This window comes from Cricetulus griseus, assembly GCF_003668045.3.
Source record: "Cricetulus griseus strain 17A/GY chromosome 1 unlocalized genomic scaffold, alternate assembly CriGri-PICRH-1.0 chr1_0, whole genome shotgun sequence".
Lineage (NCBI taxonomy): Eukaryota > Metazoa > Chordata > Mammalia > Rodentia > Cricetidae > Cricetulus > Cricetulus griseus.
The window spans coordinates 159,981,210-159,997,582 of NW_023276806.1; the positions used below are offsets into that span (position 1 = coordinate 159,981,210).

General features: G+C 39.5%; 1 protein-coding gene across 3 annotated transcripts in view; it reads right to left on the reverse strand.

Annotated features, from left to right (window-relative positions):
* Positions 1–16,373, reverse strand: part of Vezt (vezatin, adherens junctions transmembrane protein) — a 59,788-nt gene that overhangs the window by 12,813 nt on the left and 30,602 nt on the right. Inside the window, exons 3-7 of one of the 3 annotated variants that reach the window (XM_027392645.2) lie at positions 14,763–14,852; positions 10,504–10,676; positions 6,894–7,169; positions 3,506–3,643; positions 2,918–3,065 (exon numbers count right to left, since the gene is read on the reverse strand). In XM_027392645.2, the coding sequence (XP_027248446.1) occupies positions 2,918–3,065; positions 3,506–3,643; positions 6,894–7,169; positions 10,504–10,676; positions 14,763–14,852 (825 nt within the window). Of the gene's footprint in view, positions 1–2,917; positions 3,066–3,505; positions 3,656–6,893; positions 7,170–10,503; positions 10,677–14,762; positions 14,853–16,373 lie in introns of all 3 variants that reach the window. The other 2 variants (XM_027392644.2, XM_027392646.1) reach the window with 2 other exon arrangements.

Sequence of the window (16,373 nt, forward strand, 5' to 3'; positions counted from 1 at the left end):
GATGAGGCATTTAAAGAATACTTTATCTGAGGCCAATTAGGAGTCAGGGATAAAATATAAATTCACCTCTGCCCAATTAAAAATCTCCCAAGTTATCCTTTTGAGAAGACTATTCCATTACAGAGTAAAACATGATTATGAGAATTACCTTGGAAATAAAAGAAGCTGCTTCAAGTTCCCACATGCCCTGAGCACTATTAGTGTTTTCTCCTACTCTTCCCCCTTCTAACAGAGTTCCCATTACCCTGCCTATACATCGGAATACTACAGAGGAAACACACATTGTTCCAAAGTCTATGCAAGCAAGTTACAGCTGCTGTACAAAGGTTTCCTGTGCAGACCTACCATAGCCTATGCAGCCGTTCCTCTATTTTATCATGTTTCCACCTCTAAAAACTGCATTTCCCAGGCAGGCGCTTAGTGTTCACCCCTACACAAAACTACTAAGTAACTTACTGGCACATGGGCTTGATATATTTAGAATAATCACCCTAAGAAAGATTTGTGGAATTGGAATAGCTAGTTCAAAGCATAAATCTCTTATAAACAGCTCTAATATATATCAAATTACATTGTCAAATAACTTTAGAAGATACAAGAAATCAGAGAGAAAATTGTTGCAGTGGCCCACATAAGATGCTATCGGGTGTAGTGGTGTGTGCCTGCAATCCGGCTACTCGGAGAGCCAAGGTGGAACTGCAAGTTCACGGCTAGCCTGGGCAACAGAGCTAGACCTATCACAGAAGGAGAGGGAGAGAGAGAGAGAGAGAGAGAGAGAGAGAGAGAGAAGAGAGAGGAGAGAGAGAGGGAGGGAGGGAGGGAGGAGGGAGAGAGAGAGAGAGAGAGAGAGAGAGAGAGAGAGAGAGAGAGAGAGAGAAGAGAATAGATGGAGGGAGGGAGGGAGAGAGAAAGGGAGACACAGAGAGAAGTGAGAATTGAGAATATGATGATAATGACAGTGGCTAAGGTGAGAGTATAGGGGTAAGAGGAGGATAAGAATGGTACTCCATTTCCTAGAAGCAGAAAATATATACAGATTAGAAATGTAAAAGTTATACACCTCAGCACAAAATGTACCTTGATAAATTTGGCCAACTGATTTGTATGGTTATCAAGTTTCAAAAGAGAAGTTTCAAAAAAGAAAAACAAAGAAATATTTACATATTGCTTGATAACTAAAGGTATTTGGACTGACTTCTTAAAAACTCCCTGGAAACTGGTTGCACATATGCTTTTGTTGTTTTGTTATTTTTTTTAAAACATTTTATTTATTTATTTATTATGCATACAGTCTTCTGCCTGCTTGCCAGCAGAGGGCACCAGATCTCATTCAAGGTGGTTATGAGCCACTATGTGGTTGCCAGGAATGGAACTCAGGGCCTCTGGAAGAACAGTCAGTGCTCTTAACCGCTGAGCCATCTCTCCAGTCCGTTTTGTTATTTTGAAACAGGGTTATGCTATGTATACACTCTATGCTGGCCTTCAACTGTGATCCTCCTGCATTAGCCTCCTGATTGCTGTGATGACAGGTGTGTACATGGTTTTTATAACTTGCCTTAAGTTACTTTCCCACTTTGTTTTCTTTAATATGTTTCTATGGCCATAGTGGTGGTGCACGTGTTTAATACCAGGACTTTGGAGGCAGAGGAGGGCAGATCCCTGAGTTCAGGGCCGGTCTACAGAGTTTCTGGACAGCCAGGGCTACATGGCAGAAAGACTTGTTTCAGTATATATATTCCCCTTCCCCCAGAGACATCTTCAGAGTAAGTCACTACTGATGCCACAGGGTTGAACTGCAATTTGCTTTCAGAATACTTTTGGTGTATTTGACTATATCTCCAGATCGGTTAATAAGGGTGAAATTGCTGAGATAAAGGCTATACAACTTTGTGAAGACATGTTCACTAGTTAAGCTTCTACTATCAACACCTGTAGATGAGCTCTCCCTGAATCTTCATTTATAATGATTACTATTAACTTCTAATATTCTTTGTAAAATGACTTAGTATTCCTTTCTTTTTAAAAAAAATTTTTATGTGCATTGGTGTGTGAGCTGTATATATTTCTGTGTGAACATGTTGAATCGCTTGGAACTGGAGTCACAGACAGTTGTGAGCTGCCATATGGGTGTTGGGAATTGGATCCAGGTCCTCTGGAAGATCAGCCAGTGCTCTTAACCACTGAGGTCTCCCCAACCCTGACTTAGTACTTATATTTGTATTTCTTTCAATAGTATGACTAAAAGTTCTACTTCATTGAATGCATTTGTACTTCTGTTCTGTGAATGACCAGTTCATTCATCTTTCCTAGCTTCTGTATACTCTACTTTTTTGTTTGCTTGACTGTATTTGCAGTCTTCGGGATGGAACCAAGGCCCTGATGCATGTTAGGCAACCAACCTACTGCTGAGCTAAACTTCTACCCTTTTAAGTTTTAGTTACCTTACTACTTTCTATACAGAAATAATTCAAATTGTCATTATAGTTTTACTTTATTGTACTTCAGGTATATAGTATTTGAAGCTTGAAATTTCATTTTTATATTGTCAATTATACTTTTTCATGAAACTGTTTCTAGAGAAAAAATTATTTGTTAAGGTATGAAGAAAAAACTGGGGGGATTTTATAAAGGGACACACACACACACACACACACACTCTGATTTATCCAGGTTTGTTGAATAAACTCATGTGGGCTTCCTATCAAGTAAATCATTAATTTCTAAACATACTCTGTGGAATTCTTAAATTAAGAGCACTGACAACAAAATACAAAGATGTCTTCATTTGATTTGTATGATCTCTCAGCTGTTAAATGCAGTGTCAATACATCTAAAACACCGGAAACAGCAGCATCTAGGAACACAGAGGGGAAACAGGACATGAGTACTCCTTGGTCCTTCCTTCTAAATGGGTTACCTTCAAGGCTGGCAGGCTAAAGCCATCTGTCAAGTTATGAGCTTCCTCTTCTGATATCTGTTCTTCACTGAGGCCAAGCCCCAGCTCCTTAAAAGGTACCACACAGATGTAGTTGGTGACATTGTCACTTTCAGAGTTCAGGGGGTAGGTTAAATTAGGTTAAGGCAATCAACAACACCTCTTCATTAACACATTTAAGATAGACAAAAATATCCGAAACTATATTTACTATATAGCAATGGCACAACTAGTGCCAGCACATTGCCTAGCACTGTGTGATAGTTTCAAGAAATATTCACTGTCTTACCTAATATAGCTAAGCTCTATGACCTCTTTCTTTGGACCAGTAAAGAAAAAGACTTCACGATTTTTTCCCCCTGTTGTAATAACCTATACCAAAATTTCTTCCTGTCTGTCACTGTCATTCCCCCTGAAATGCACTTTCAGTTTTGAAATATAAGTGAAGAGAGAAATTAGATTTGAAATAGGCAATCTCAATTTACAGTTCATGTCTCAGGATACAACTGTAACATCTAATTCAGGGCTTTGGAAACATTGTTAGCTTCACACAGGGACAGAAAAGGATATTTTTTCAGCATGTACAGGGTAGCTAGCCTTGCAGCTTGAAAGTTGGCTCTTGCAGTTCTGTAGACAGCTTTCCGAAGGCCGAGGAGATGCTGGCTGGGATGCTGTCCGGCTTTATTAAATGAGCAAGCAGCACTGACCCTGTCAAGCAAACTTGAAAAGTAAAATGTGATACAACTGTACAGGTGTCCTAAAGTTTGTGTTTCCTAAATCCACAATTCTATTAAACTTATAAAAAATTCTTTCTTAAAATTATTATAAGTATTTCAAATCAAGTGTTGCCTCCTTTTTCTTGATATACACAAAACCACTAAACTATAGAAACAAAACAAAAAACAACTGAAAAACTCTCACACCCCCAGTACTGGGGAGGCAGAGGCAGTGGATCTCTGTGAGTTTGAGGCCAGCCTGGTCTACAGAGTGAGTGCCAGGATAGGCTCCAAAGCAAAGCAATACAGAGAAACCCTGTCTCAAAAAAAAAAAAAAAAAAAAAAAAAAAAAAAAACCAAACAAACAAAAAACCCAAAAAAACCCCAAAACCCCCAAACCAGAAAAACACAACAACAACAAAACCAAAAACTCTCACAGAATATTTAGTCAAACATAGAGAACGTGAATTTTAATTGAGATAGAATAGATGGGGAATATTTCAGTAAGAATTTATGGCTTTCTACATAAAGATATCCTACCTGATAAAATACACTACAGTAGAAGTGCTTTACAGGTTTCAAAACCAGTCTCTACAAGTTATATAAAGGGCTTAATTATCAATACTTTCTCATGCTTAATATGTATTTACATTTTGTCCACCAATCACTTCTTGTTCACATGTACAGAGCAATTAACTACTAAATATAAATACATTCTGTACATTCATAAAAGTAGGGCAAAATTACTTACCCACCTGCTGCCACTGGCACTTACCTACTCACAATGAAGTAGGGGAGGCAGAAAGGTAACAGGACCAGTGGCCAACAGGGGAATGCAAGCAGAAAAGCAAAGTAAGGATTACTATGTAGCAGGCCAGCTGCTCTAAAGCTCTCACAGTTCATGGGCTTTCCTTAGGCCAGTGGAAAGCATTTGCAACAACCACATGGAATGTGTTGCTTTATGACTGAGAGTAAGCATGGTTAGATGCTGCAGTTATTCTAATTGGTAACCTCCTCCAATAGCAAGACAAAATGTCAGCATTTATAAAACCTTCTTCATAAAACCACAAAGTTATAAAACAGACACTGAACTGGAATGCTTACAATGTAAAATATATGGACAAAGATGGGAAGACTTAATTTTAAGTAGGGGAACACAGGAAAAGAAAGGCTAAATTATTTCCTAGAAGGACACACTAAGACAGAAACAAACCACTCCCAATTACAGTGTGAAGAAGCATTAGGGTTGTGCTTTGCTGAACCCATTTTATAGATTGAAATATTCCTAAGACACCGTGATGCAAGGTTTATTATCCCAGCCCATTATTTCAGCCCAGTGCCCAGTTACACAGAAATAATGAAACTACATCTTCCAACACTTCTCTTTCCCTACCTGCCACCTGGATGGTACAAAAGCATAACCAGGGGGTGAATCATGCTTAATGGCCTACTTTACCTTTTCATGTTAATTCCATGGATATGGGTAAAAGTCAGAAAATTGACAAAAGTCACAGCATCTTGTATACATGTCTAAGCATTGGTTGGGCACATAGCCACTCATCACTCAGGACTCTCATTAAATGCTGTGCATGTCAACAATGAAAAGGAGATATTACTCAAGTGTGAATTTTTTACTTTTTAAAATTTGACAAACAACTCAAAATTTGCTATATACTGGTAAGAATTGGACCTAACCTAACAGAAGGACAAAATCAACACACACAGGATTGGCATGCTTTGCACTGAGCAGCAGAAGGCGTAAGAGTCTTCCATGTCATCTATACTCTCAGGATTGTTATAAGGAGCATAGAGCATGAAGAACATGATGACAACTATAGATTCCTCCACGTCTCTGCCCCATGATTTTCCAGACAGAGTTTTTTTGGACAAGATAAACTACTAATCTAGAGCAGAGCAAAGTGAATGATGCAAAGACTACAGAATGTATCTCACTCCTGATTTTTACTATCTTCCATCCTCAACTAAAAGCAATTATTGCATACTTATTTTTCCCAATTAGAAATGGTAACAGAAAAATGTTGTATAGTGGAAAGGGGACAAGAGAGGTGATGAGATGTCAATATGGTTGAAATATATTATATACATGCATGAAAAATGTCACAATGAAACTCATTGTATAATCTGTGCTAATTAAAACATTTAGAAATTACATAAATTATTAAATATACTATAGTCTAAAAGCCATCTGTGAACATTTAGTAGGTAGCTTAGTATACTGGAAATGGGCTTCTGAAGTCATATGAGACAGATATGAGTAACTGCTCTGTGAATATCTTTAGTTGTATGCAAAAATGATTAGCACAGCATATGGAACATAGCTGGTCCCCAGTGAGTGCCATGCCCCTGCCCTGTGTGGTGTGTGTGGTGTATACACGTATTTATGTAGCTACAGATGCCGGAGTATTCAGGTGCCAGGTGTCCTGCTCTTTGATGAACCACTTAATTCTCTTGAGACAGGTTCTATCATTGAATCTAGAGCTAGGCTGGTGGCCAGTAAGTCGCAGCAATGCTTTTGTCCCCACTCTCCTATAGCGTTGGGGTTCCAGCTGCATCATGTGGCCATGCCTGGCTTTTAACACAGATGCTGGGGTTGTGAATACAAGCCCTTAATGCTTATACAATGTTCTTACCTGCTGAGCCATCACCCTAGTCCTGCAATTCTCCTTTGAGTAAGTATCCAGTATATTCTGAAATGTAAACATTGACAGCTAGACTGCTAATCATTTAGTTTCCCATGGGAATGTGCAACATCATTATTAGCACGATATTCTGAAAGTTCTAGTGCTACAACAGTTGCTAATGGTTACTCAGGGAGTGTTACTAATATATGTTTAGATTTTAAAGTAAAATCATATCAGATACACTAACCATCTAAAAGGGCAATGAGGTCTTCTTATAGGGAACAAAGGAAGCAAACATTTATTGTGTAGCCAATGAATATGCAGTTTAGTGTTAAACACTGTCACTATCTCATCCAGTCACACAGTAATAGGCCAAAGCAACTATGATTCTCAAAACATTTTTCACAAAACATGAATTCAAGTAGATAAGCAAAACTGTACTATATACCCATCTAGCATATAACAAGGTCATCCCTTCATTAGTAGACTACATGGACTTCCCCTGCCATCATTGTAACACAGAAATAAAAACATGATATTCTCCTTAAAGTAAACAGCAGAAAAAAATCATTTGAAAAGCAAAGTGAGAAATGAACTCACAGAGTAAATCCCCTGGAAATGACTTCAGTTTCTTGGATAAGACGCAGAGATTTTCTCACAAGGTTAGTGAAGGCTCGGCTATTTGTGGCCATATCTTCCAAACGGACCCTATATTTTTTCAGAGTCATTCGCAGTTTGGCTGTCCTCCATAATTTCAAAGCTCGTGTGATCAAGTAAAGAAATAGAATTATTCCCCATACCATCCAGGAAGACACAATCCACCAAGTGGGAAGCATAATGAGCAAACTAATGAAGGCAAATAGCAGTGAGACGTCCCTATGGATACAGAAACCAAGAAAAAGACAGCCATCAGATAAGTGAGAGAGGTCAGTTGCTTGAGTTCATAAAAATAATGATAGCTTTCAGTTTATTAAAACAAAATGCTAGCTCCTTAATGAAGCAATACCTTAAAAACATGGCATACAATAGGGTGATGTGGAATACTTTTAAACATCTAGCATGTTAGGTAATGTTGCCTAGATATTAAAATTCAAGCTGGTGAATAAAGGACATTGGCAAGAAGTGTCTTCTACAACTGTTTTAGGAAGTATGGTAGTTAGTATGTAAATTACAGATTAAAACCCTATTTTACAAATTAGATTTAAAAGTAAAAAAGGTAGTTTGAGTTTGTTTTTCCCAAAGCCATTTGCACAAAAGCATATTTCACCCAGAAGCTGTTCTATGCTTTACTTGCAGGCATGATGGTGCATGCCTACAACTTGATATAGGCTACAAAATAAAACCTTGTCTCATCAAAATCAAAGTCAAAACAACAACAATAAAACATAGCTGGTAACTGAATAGTCATCTAATTTGGTAATCATCATGAATTGAAAAAACAGTTTTGCCATAGATCATGAAGTGGACAAGCCTTACACTTCTTTAGTATATTAATGTAAATAAAAGTATGCATAAGATTTTTATTTGGGTCAATTAAGCACACATAAGACAGGAACATAGGCAAATGTATCTGAGGATCTGTGAAAATAGCATCAACAATACTTGGGAGTTACAGTCATACTCAAAAAGCCATGTGAGAATACTCTGTATGTGTTGTATGTGGCTATCATTTCCACCTTTCTTTTTGACACAGGTTCTTTCACTGAACCTAAAGCTCATCATTTTGACTATGCCGTCTGGCTAGCAAGGCCTCTGGGTCTGCTTATTGCCACCTGTCCATTGCTAGGGCAGGTTCATACCACCATACAGAGCTTTAGACTTTATGTGGGTGTCAGGGATCTGAATTTAGGCACTAATGCTGGTATGGCACTGAGCCATCTCTCAGTTTGGAGAATGATTAGCCCTAACTTCTTCCAGAATTCATTACTTTTAGTAAAATCATAAATTAAAATTGCATCCTTTACTTTTTATACATTAGCAGTGGTTTGAATGAGAATGGCCCCTATAGGCTCATATATTTGAATGCTTAGTCACTAGGGAGTGGAACTGTTTGAGAAGGATTAGGAGGTGTGGCCTTGTTGGAGGAAGTGTGTCACTGGAGGTGGGCTTTGAGGTTTCTCTCTGCTGCCCATGGATCAGGATGTAAAGCTCTCAGCTACTCCTACAGAACCATGCCTTTCTGCTTCCTGCCATGATGACATGGACTGACCTAAAACTGTAAGCAAGCATCTGAGGAAATGCTTTCTTTTATAAGTTGCCCTGGTCATGGTGTCTCCTCATAGCAACAAGACCGTAATTAAGATAATAGCAAACTCTAAAAGCATTTACAAAATCTCCTAATTGCTCAGCCAGTCACCTTCATGGATAAAGCACCACCACAGCTAATCTTTAAAATCTGTGTGTGCCCATGTATATGTATGTGCACATGCATGTGTGTATGCTGAAGTTGACCTGGGAGGCCACAGGTCAACTTCAAGTGTCATTTTTCAGGTGCTGCCTACCTTGTTTTTTATTGTTCTTGTCATTGTTTGTTTTTCTGAGACAGGGTCTCTCTATGTAGTCCTGACTGTCCTGCTACCTGTTATATAGACCAAGCGGGTCTCAAACTCAGAGAGATCCACCTGCTTCTGCCTCCTGAGTGCTTGGTTTATAGTCATGCACCATCACAACTGGCCCATTTTGTTTTTTTGTTTTTAGTCTTTCCAAACAGGGGCTGGTCACTGAGCCCCAGTCTCTTCCTCCCCAACACTGGTATTATAAGCATATACTATCACACCAAGTTTTTTTAAAAAAAAAAAATGTGATGGGTTCTAGGATTGAACTTACGTCCTTATGCTTACATGGCAAATGTTTAGCAGATGCTATGTCTCTAGTCCCATAAATGCTTAAAATCTACGGTTTGTTCTTAGCACATCTTTAAATTCATTTGTTTATATATGTATTTATAATATACACATAAATATATATTTTTTGTGGGTCTTTTGGAGACAAGGTCTTCACTGTGTGTCTTGAACTCTTGGGTTCAAGCAAGGTTCTTAGTAGTCTATACTATAACCACACTTGTGGGACTCCAGGTACACACCACCGTGCCAGGCAAATTCCTCTATTTTTAAAGAGAAATATGTTTATTTTTATATGATGGTATTTCAGTGACTGCTGACTTGGAAACACACTTGGCTATCTATTACAATGTGACAGGAAAGAAATTCAGAACACAGGACAGTTAACATAGCTACTATGTAACTTGAACAGTTTGGGCAGTGACTCTGTACATTCCTTGATTCATTCTTCCCTTCTCTGTCAAACATGATAAATGAACAGGAGAAAGGCACCAACAATTCCCAAACATGTATTCACATACAGAAAATTGTTTACAATTTGTCTTTCCCTTTTTGAAAAAACTATTTTAAGACACATTATGACCTAGATCTTTTGCATGAGACCCAAATATTCTCAGTAGATGAAAGGTTTCAGGATTGTTTTTGTTTGACTGTTATTTTCTTTTGGGACAAGGTCTTTGCTATATTGTGCAGGCTGGCCTCTAACTCCTGGGAACCCGTGATCCTTCTGGCTCAGCTTTCCAAGTAAGCCTTAGAATAGTTCAAATCATTAGGTATATTATCAGCTATGATCTCTTCTCAGCCAACATATCAATAATTGATGCTTTATTTCTATGTATCAGCTATTAGCATCTCTGTAATACAGCTATGACAGTACCTGGCTAGGGCTGACATGTACACTGCACTGTCATATTGATATTTTGGTACATTTGTCCCTGATAGTTGAGCTGCTAAGCATAGAACTAATTTTGCTGAGTTGGAAATACATGATGAATTTTTTCCCCAGCACTTTGGTTTTGTTTTGAATCTCTGGCATATCACTACATTTGTTATAATTCCAAACATATGGACTGTTCAGGCTGGAGAGATGGCTCTGAGGTTAAGAGCCCTGACAGCCCTTCCAGAGGACCCAGGTTCAATTCCCAGCAAACACATGGTGGCTCACAGCCATCTATAATGAGATCTGGTGTCCTCTTCTGGTGTGTAGGCATACATGAAGGAAGAATGTTGCACACATAATAAATAAACCTTTAAAACAAAAGCATATGGAATGTTCATAAGGCCTTCACAACAGAGAATATTATGGTAGATTTCTTCTGCCAATATTCTACATGTAAACAGTCAAAAGAGAAATGTTTTCCAGACAGTACCAAACATTAGGAGTTGCCAGGGAGCAGAGTGTTGGAAGGTGTCCATTTTCCTGTGGAGGGTGCCCCGCAGACAGGATGCTGGGATCAAGTAGCTCAATTAGCTCCACATCCTCTTGTAGCAGGACTTCCTGTTGCAGGATGGTTTGTAATGAGTCCAGTCGGAATCCAGTATCCTTGCCATCAAAAAACAGGAAAAGACATGTTAATACATATGTAATACTGTATTAAATGCTAAGTTTAGCATAACTACAGTCACACGTATTTATTTTAAAAGTAGAATCCTAGAAGAAACAATAATTCAATCTATCCTTAGTGTGACAGGTATTATTTTCACTGTAAATATAAAACAATGAAGATTGAGGTGGATATTATTAAGCTACCAGATGTGAAAAATCAATTTTTAGTAATGAAATGTAAGGTAATTTCAGATTAATAAACCTAGTTACTTATGCCTTCTTAGTTAAATTACTGATATGCAATGTGAAAAATGTAATACACACAGAAAATATAATACAAAAGATGCTGACTCTGGATACTGTAACACTAGAGCCGGTGTGGTGATCTGAATGAGAATGGCCCACATAGGCTCATATGCTTGAACACTTAGTCCCCAGTTGGTAGAATTGTTTGGGAAGGATTAGGAGGTGTAATCCTTGTTGGAGGAGGTGTGTCACTGGGGATTGGCTTTGAAGCCTCTACAGGTGTGCCTGGCTTACGCCTGTGAGGGTGTGGTCAGGGGAGATTCAGGATGACGCATGGGGAATTCTTTTTTTTTTTTTTTAATTTATTTATTAGTTCTAGTTAGGGAACAAGCTTGTTTCACATGTAAGTCCCTTCTCCCTCTCCCTCCCCTCACCCCCATCCCTCTTCCCCACCCCCAACCTACCCCTCACTCCATCCACCCACCACTCCCCAGGCAGGGTAGGGCCCTCAATGGGGGCTCTGCAAAGTCCACCAAATCTTCCTGTGCTGGTCCTGGGCCCTTCCCCATGTGTCCAGGGCCAGAGTGTAACCCTTCACGTGGGATGGGCTCTCAAAGTCCCTTCTTGCACCAGGGAAAAATACTAATCCACCACCAGAGGCTCCCTGGAGTGCAGAGGTCTCCTTATTGACATCCATGTTCAGGGGGCTGGATCAATCTTGTACTGGCCTCCCCGATAGCATCTGGGGTCGATGTGCTCTCCCTTGTTCAGGCCAACTGTTCCTGTGGGTTTCTCCAACCTGGTACAGACCCCTTTGCTCTTCATTCCTCCCTCTCTTCAACTAAATTCCCGATTTCAGCTCAGTGTATATCTGTGGATGTCTGTCTCTGCTTCCATCAGCCACTGGATGAGGGCTCTATGATGGCATAAAGAGAGGTCATCAATCTCATTTCAGGGGAAGGGCTTTTAGGTTATCCTCTCTGCCACTGCCTGGATTGTCAGATCGTGTCATCCTTGTAGGTCTCTGGAGATCTCCCTGGCTCCAGATCTCTTCTTGGACCTATAGTGGCTCCCTCTGATATGGTATCTCTCATCCTGCTCTCTCTCCTCTATTCTTCCCCCAACTCAATATTTCTGCTCCTCCATTTCCTCTCCTCTACTCCTCTTCTCTTGCTCTTATTGTAGCAGCTCCCCCTCCCCTACCCTCATTCTCCCAATTAGCTCAGGAGTTCATGCCACTTCCCATTCCTGGGGACCATTTATCCCTTAAAGTCCTTCATGTTTCCTAGTTTCTTTGGTGAAGAGGTTTATAGGCTTATAATCCTTTGCTCTATGTCTAAAATTCATATTTGAGTTAGTACATACCATGTTTGTCTTTTTGTAACTGGGTTACCTCACTCAGGATGGTTTCCTCTAGTTCCATCCATTTGCCTGCGAATTTCAAGATTCCATTGCTTTTTTCTGCTGAGTAGTACTCCATTGTATAAATGTACCACATTTTCTCAATCCATTCTTCAGTTGAGGGGCATCTAGGTTGCTTCCAGGTTCTGGCTATTACAAACAATGCTGCTATGAACATGGTTGAACATATGTCCTTGTTGTATGAACATGCACTATTTGGGTATATACCCAAGAGAGGAATGGCTGGATCTTGAGGTAGACTGATTCCCATTTTTCTGAGCAACCGCCATACTGATTTCCAGAGTGGTCTTACAAGTTCGCACTCCCACCAGCAATGGAGGAGTGTTCCTTTTTCTCCACATCCTCTCCAGCATAGATTGTCATTGGTATTTTTGATTTTAGCCATTCTGACAGGTGTGAGGTGGTATCTCAGAGTTGTTTTGAGTTGCATTTCTCTGATGGCCAAGGATTTTGAGCACTTTCTTAAGTGTCTTTCAGCCATTTCAGATTCCTCTGTTGAGAATTCTCTATTTAGTTCTGCACCCCACTTTTTAATTTCATTGTTTGGTGTTTTGGTGGCTAGCTTCTTGAGCTCCTTATATATTTTGGAAATCAGTCCTCTGTCAGATGTGGGATTGGTGAAGATCTTTTCCCATTCTGTGGGTGGTCGTTTTGTCCTACTGACTGTTTCCTTTGCCTTGCAGAAGCTTCTCAGTTTCAGGAGGTCCCATTTATTAATTGCAGACCTCAATGTCTGTGCTACTGGCGTAATGTTCAGGAAGCGGTCTCCTGTGCCAATTTGTTCAAGGGTAATTCCCACTTTCTCTTTTAGAAGATTCAGTGTGGCTGGATTTATGGTGAGATCTTTGATCCATTTGCACTTAAATTTTGTGCATGGTGACAGGTATGAATCTATCTGCAATTTTCAGCATGTCCGAATCCCTTTCCACGTGGGGAATTCTTAAGGGGCCGCAGACACATGGGGAGCCCTTTCTCTCTGGCCTCCCTAGCTTGCTGCCTCTGGGCTCGCTCTGGCTTGTGCTTCGCCGGTTTTACTTGAATAAAGGTATCTTAACCTATAACTTCACGTTATATAACTGTTACTAGGCTGGTAAAGGAAATAAGGTCCAATAGGATGAGTGTTCAGAACAGCTAGGACTGCTTCCTGAAAAGATTGACACAGACTGAGAGAAAATGGAAGAATTCCATCATAGAGCAACAGCACAAATATAGCCCTAAGGATAAATGAGATGGAAGACTGCATTCGTGGATAGAAATATTGATGGCAAAGCTGCCAAGGGAGGTAGTGTTAAAATGAGCAGACTCTCAGTGCTGAAGTGATGCTGAGCTGATGTGATGGTAACAGCAATTTTGGTTTTTTAAAAAGTACCAAAAACTCGGGGCTGGAGAGATGGCTCAGAGGTTAAGAATACTGGACTGCTCTTCCAGAAGTCCTAAGTTCAAATCCCAGCAACCACATGTGGTGGCTCACAACCATCTATCATAAGATCTGGTGCCCTTTTCTGGTGTGTAGGCAAATATGCAGACAGAACACTGTATATGTAATAAAAATAAGTAAATTTAAAAAAAGTATCAGTACTCAAGCTAGAGAAGCAGCAGTATGTTTTACTGTAAAAAGCACTGACTTTGGATTCAGATCTGGGTTCAAATTCTCTCTCTATCATTTCCTTACTGAACATTCTTGGACAATTCACTTAAAAAGTTACTAGGCAAAGTTGTCTAAACCTTGGTTTTCTCTCACTGGTACGACAGATCAAATCTTATCATGTGGTCTGAAAGCATTTTGTAAATGACTGCTTTACTAAAGTTAATTTAAACAGAATGATAATTCTTAGGATCACAGGCCAGCAGAGAATCCTAACGCCTGCTCACATCTCTGAGAATCAAGAGATCTTAGCAAATCGAGTGTTCTAGGCATATGGCATGGATGTTACACTGGTAGGTTATAAGGATGACTATGCCTCTTTAGAGGTTGGGTTAAGCAACAGATAAAATGCAGCAGAGAGAAAGAAACAGAGAGAGGAGGGGAGGAAGTTTTACAGGAACCAGAAAAGCCATTAGTACTGGCTCTGGGAAGTGTGATTTACGGTCCCTCAGGACTGGACTGGTTGTGCCAATCGGTGCATTTATTTCCTTCCTTCCTAAGAGCAATACCCACCAATGACAGAGATGATAGTGAATTAGCAGTCTAACAGACAAGGCCTCAGCAACACCGGAACACTGGTTACCTTTTCTAAGAAATATGAACAATACCAACAAGCCCCATTAAGAGGTCCCCAGTTACTGTGGTAGAATTTCTAATAAAGATCAATCACATCAAGATCATAGCAAAACAGATTTTGATTCCTCAGTTCTCACTATTATAAGGGACCCTGGAAAGAGTAACAAAACCAAGAAAAACAAACGAACACTCACCAACTTGTGGAGTAAGTGATCCTTCTTACTGTACTGAGAAGAGAAAGTCCAGTTCCTGATGGTTTCTGTCAGTTTGAACAGGATGCCTTGCTAAAGATGATCAATGACATGTGTAGGATTATTAATTAAATACACTCAAAGCATAGAAAAACTAAACAACTTATCTCTAAGTAACTGGAATTTTGTCAGAAACAGAGAAAAGACTTGGTCATGTTATACACCCTTGTCAGTGTGTCACAGCCTCCTCATTTATTTCTACTTTTAGTTGTGCAACAGAATAACCTAGACATTGTATTTGAATTACATTGCTGGGTCCTTAAACTACAGTTTAATCCAATGGATTGAAATGAGGCCTGTAAATCTGATTTTTAAAAAAACAGTCAAAGTTGCCCTAATGTAGCCCATTTATCTTGAGAATACTAAAGGCTGTCTATATCAACATGACAATTATGTTTACTTCAAAATAAAATTGTAGTATGGTCCAAATTCTCAGTATTAGTATCATTTTGTTATAAACTACTAAATCAGAAAGCTATTTTAATCCTCTTATAAAAACTGTCACAGTTTTATTAAGGAATCAATTAAATATGTGATTTACCTTAGCAGCCCCATTCCCTGAGCATGCCAGTAAATGGAGTCTATAGTCATTTAGTAGGACTGGAGAAATGGCTCAGCTGTTAAAGGCTAGGCTCATAACCAAAACCACAGTCACTTAATGGTTCCTATGTCCCAGGAACTGTGAATAGCCATGGGACAAAGATAAATACACAGAACTGTTACTTTAAAGAGTTCATAAAGAAGCAAGGACAGAAAACAAATAGTGCACAGCAATGTAAAGTCCTCATCCCAAATGAAAAATCACTGACATCTTTATAAAGTTACCAGCAAATCAATCAGCAATTTTTAAGGCCAAACAAAAGTTATACTATTTTGATATCTGCATGCTTAAAGAATGATGGTAATTACAGAAAGTGAAGACTTTAGGTATTTTCTTATGGTCATTCTTCTCTGAACGACTTTTCACCTGGGACCAGGACAGACTTCCTAAACTTTCTTTCTTGCCTTCTTTTTTTTTAAAAATAATTTTGTTTATTTATTTATATTACATCCCAGTCCCAGTTCCACCCCCACCCCTCCTCTCTGACCTGCCTCCTCTGTCCCTACCCCCACAACCTGTTTAGGAAAGGGCAGGCCTCCCATCAGTATCAACAAAGCATGTCATATCAAGCTGCAGTAAGACTAAACACCTCCCCTTGTATTCAGTCTGGGCAAGGTGACCCAGTATGAGGAGTAGGGTCCCAAACACCAGTAAAAGAGTCAGAGAAAGTCCTTGCTCCCACTGTTAGGAGTCTCACAAGAAGACCAAGCTACACAACTGTAACATATATGCAGAATGCCTTGGTCAGTACCATGCTGCCGGGTTGTTGGTTCAGTCCCTGTGTCTTCCTATGAGCCCAGGTTAGTTGGTTCTGTGTGGGTTTTCTTGTGACGTCCTAAACTTTCTGAATGGTGCTAACCACATGCCTGCCATTTGTGTGTCTTTATAAGAGGCATTCTCAGCATTGACAATCACAGAATCAAAATATCAGCAAATTCTGAGAAAGGATAAAT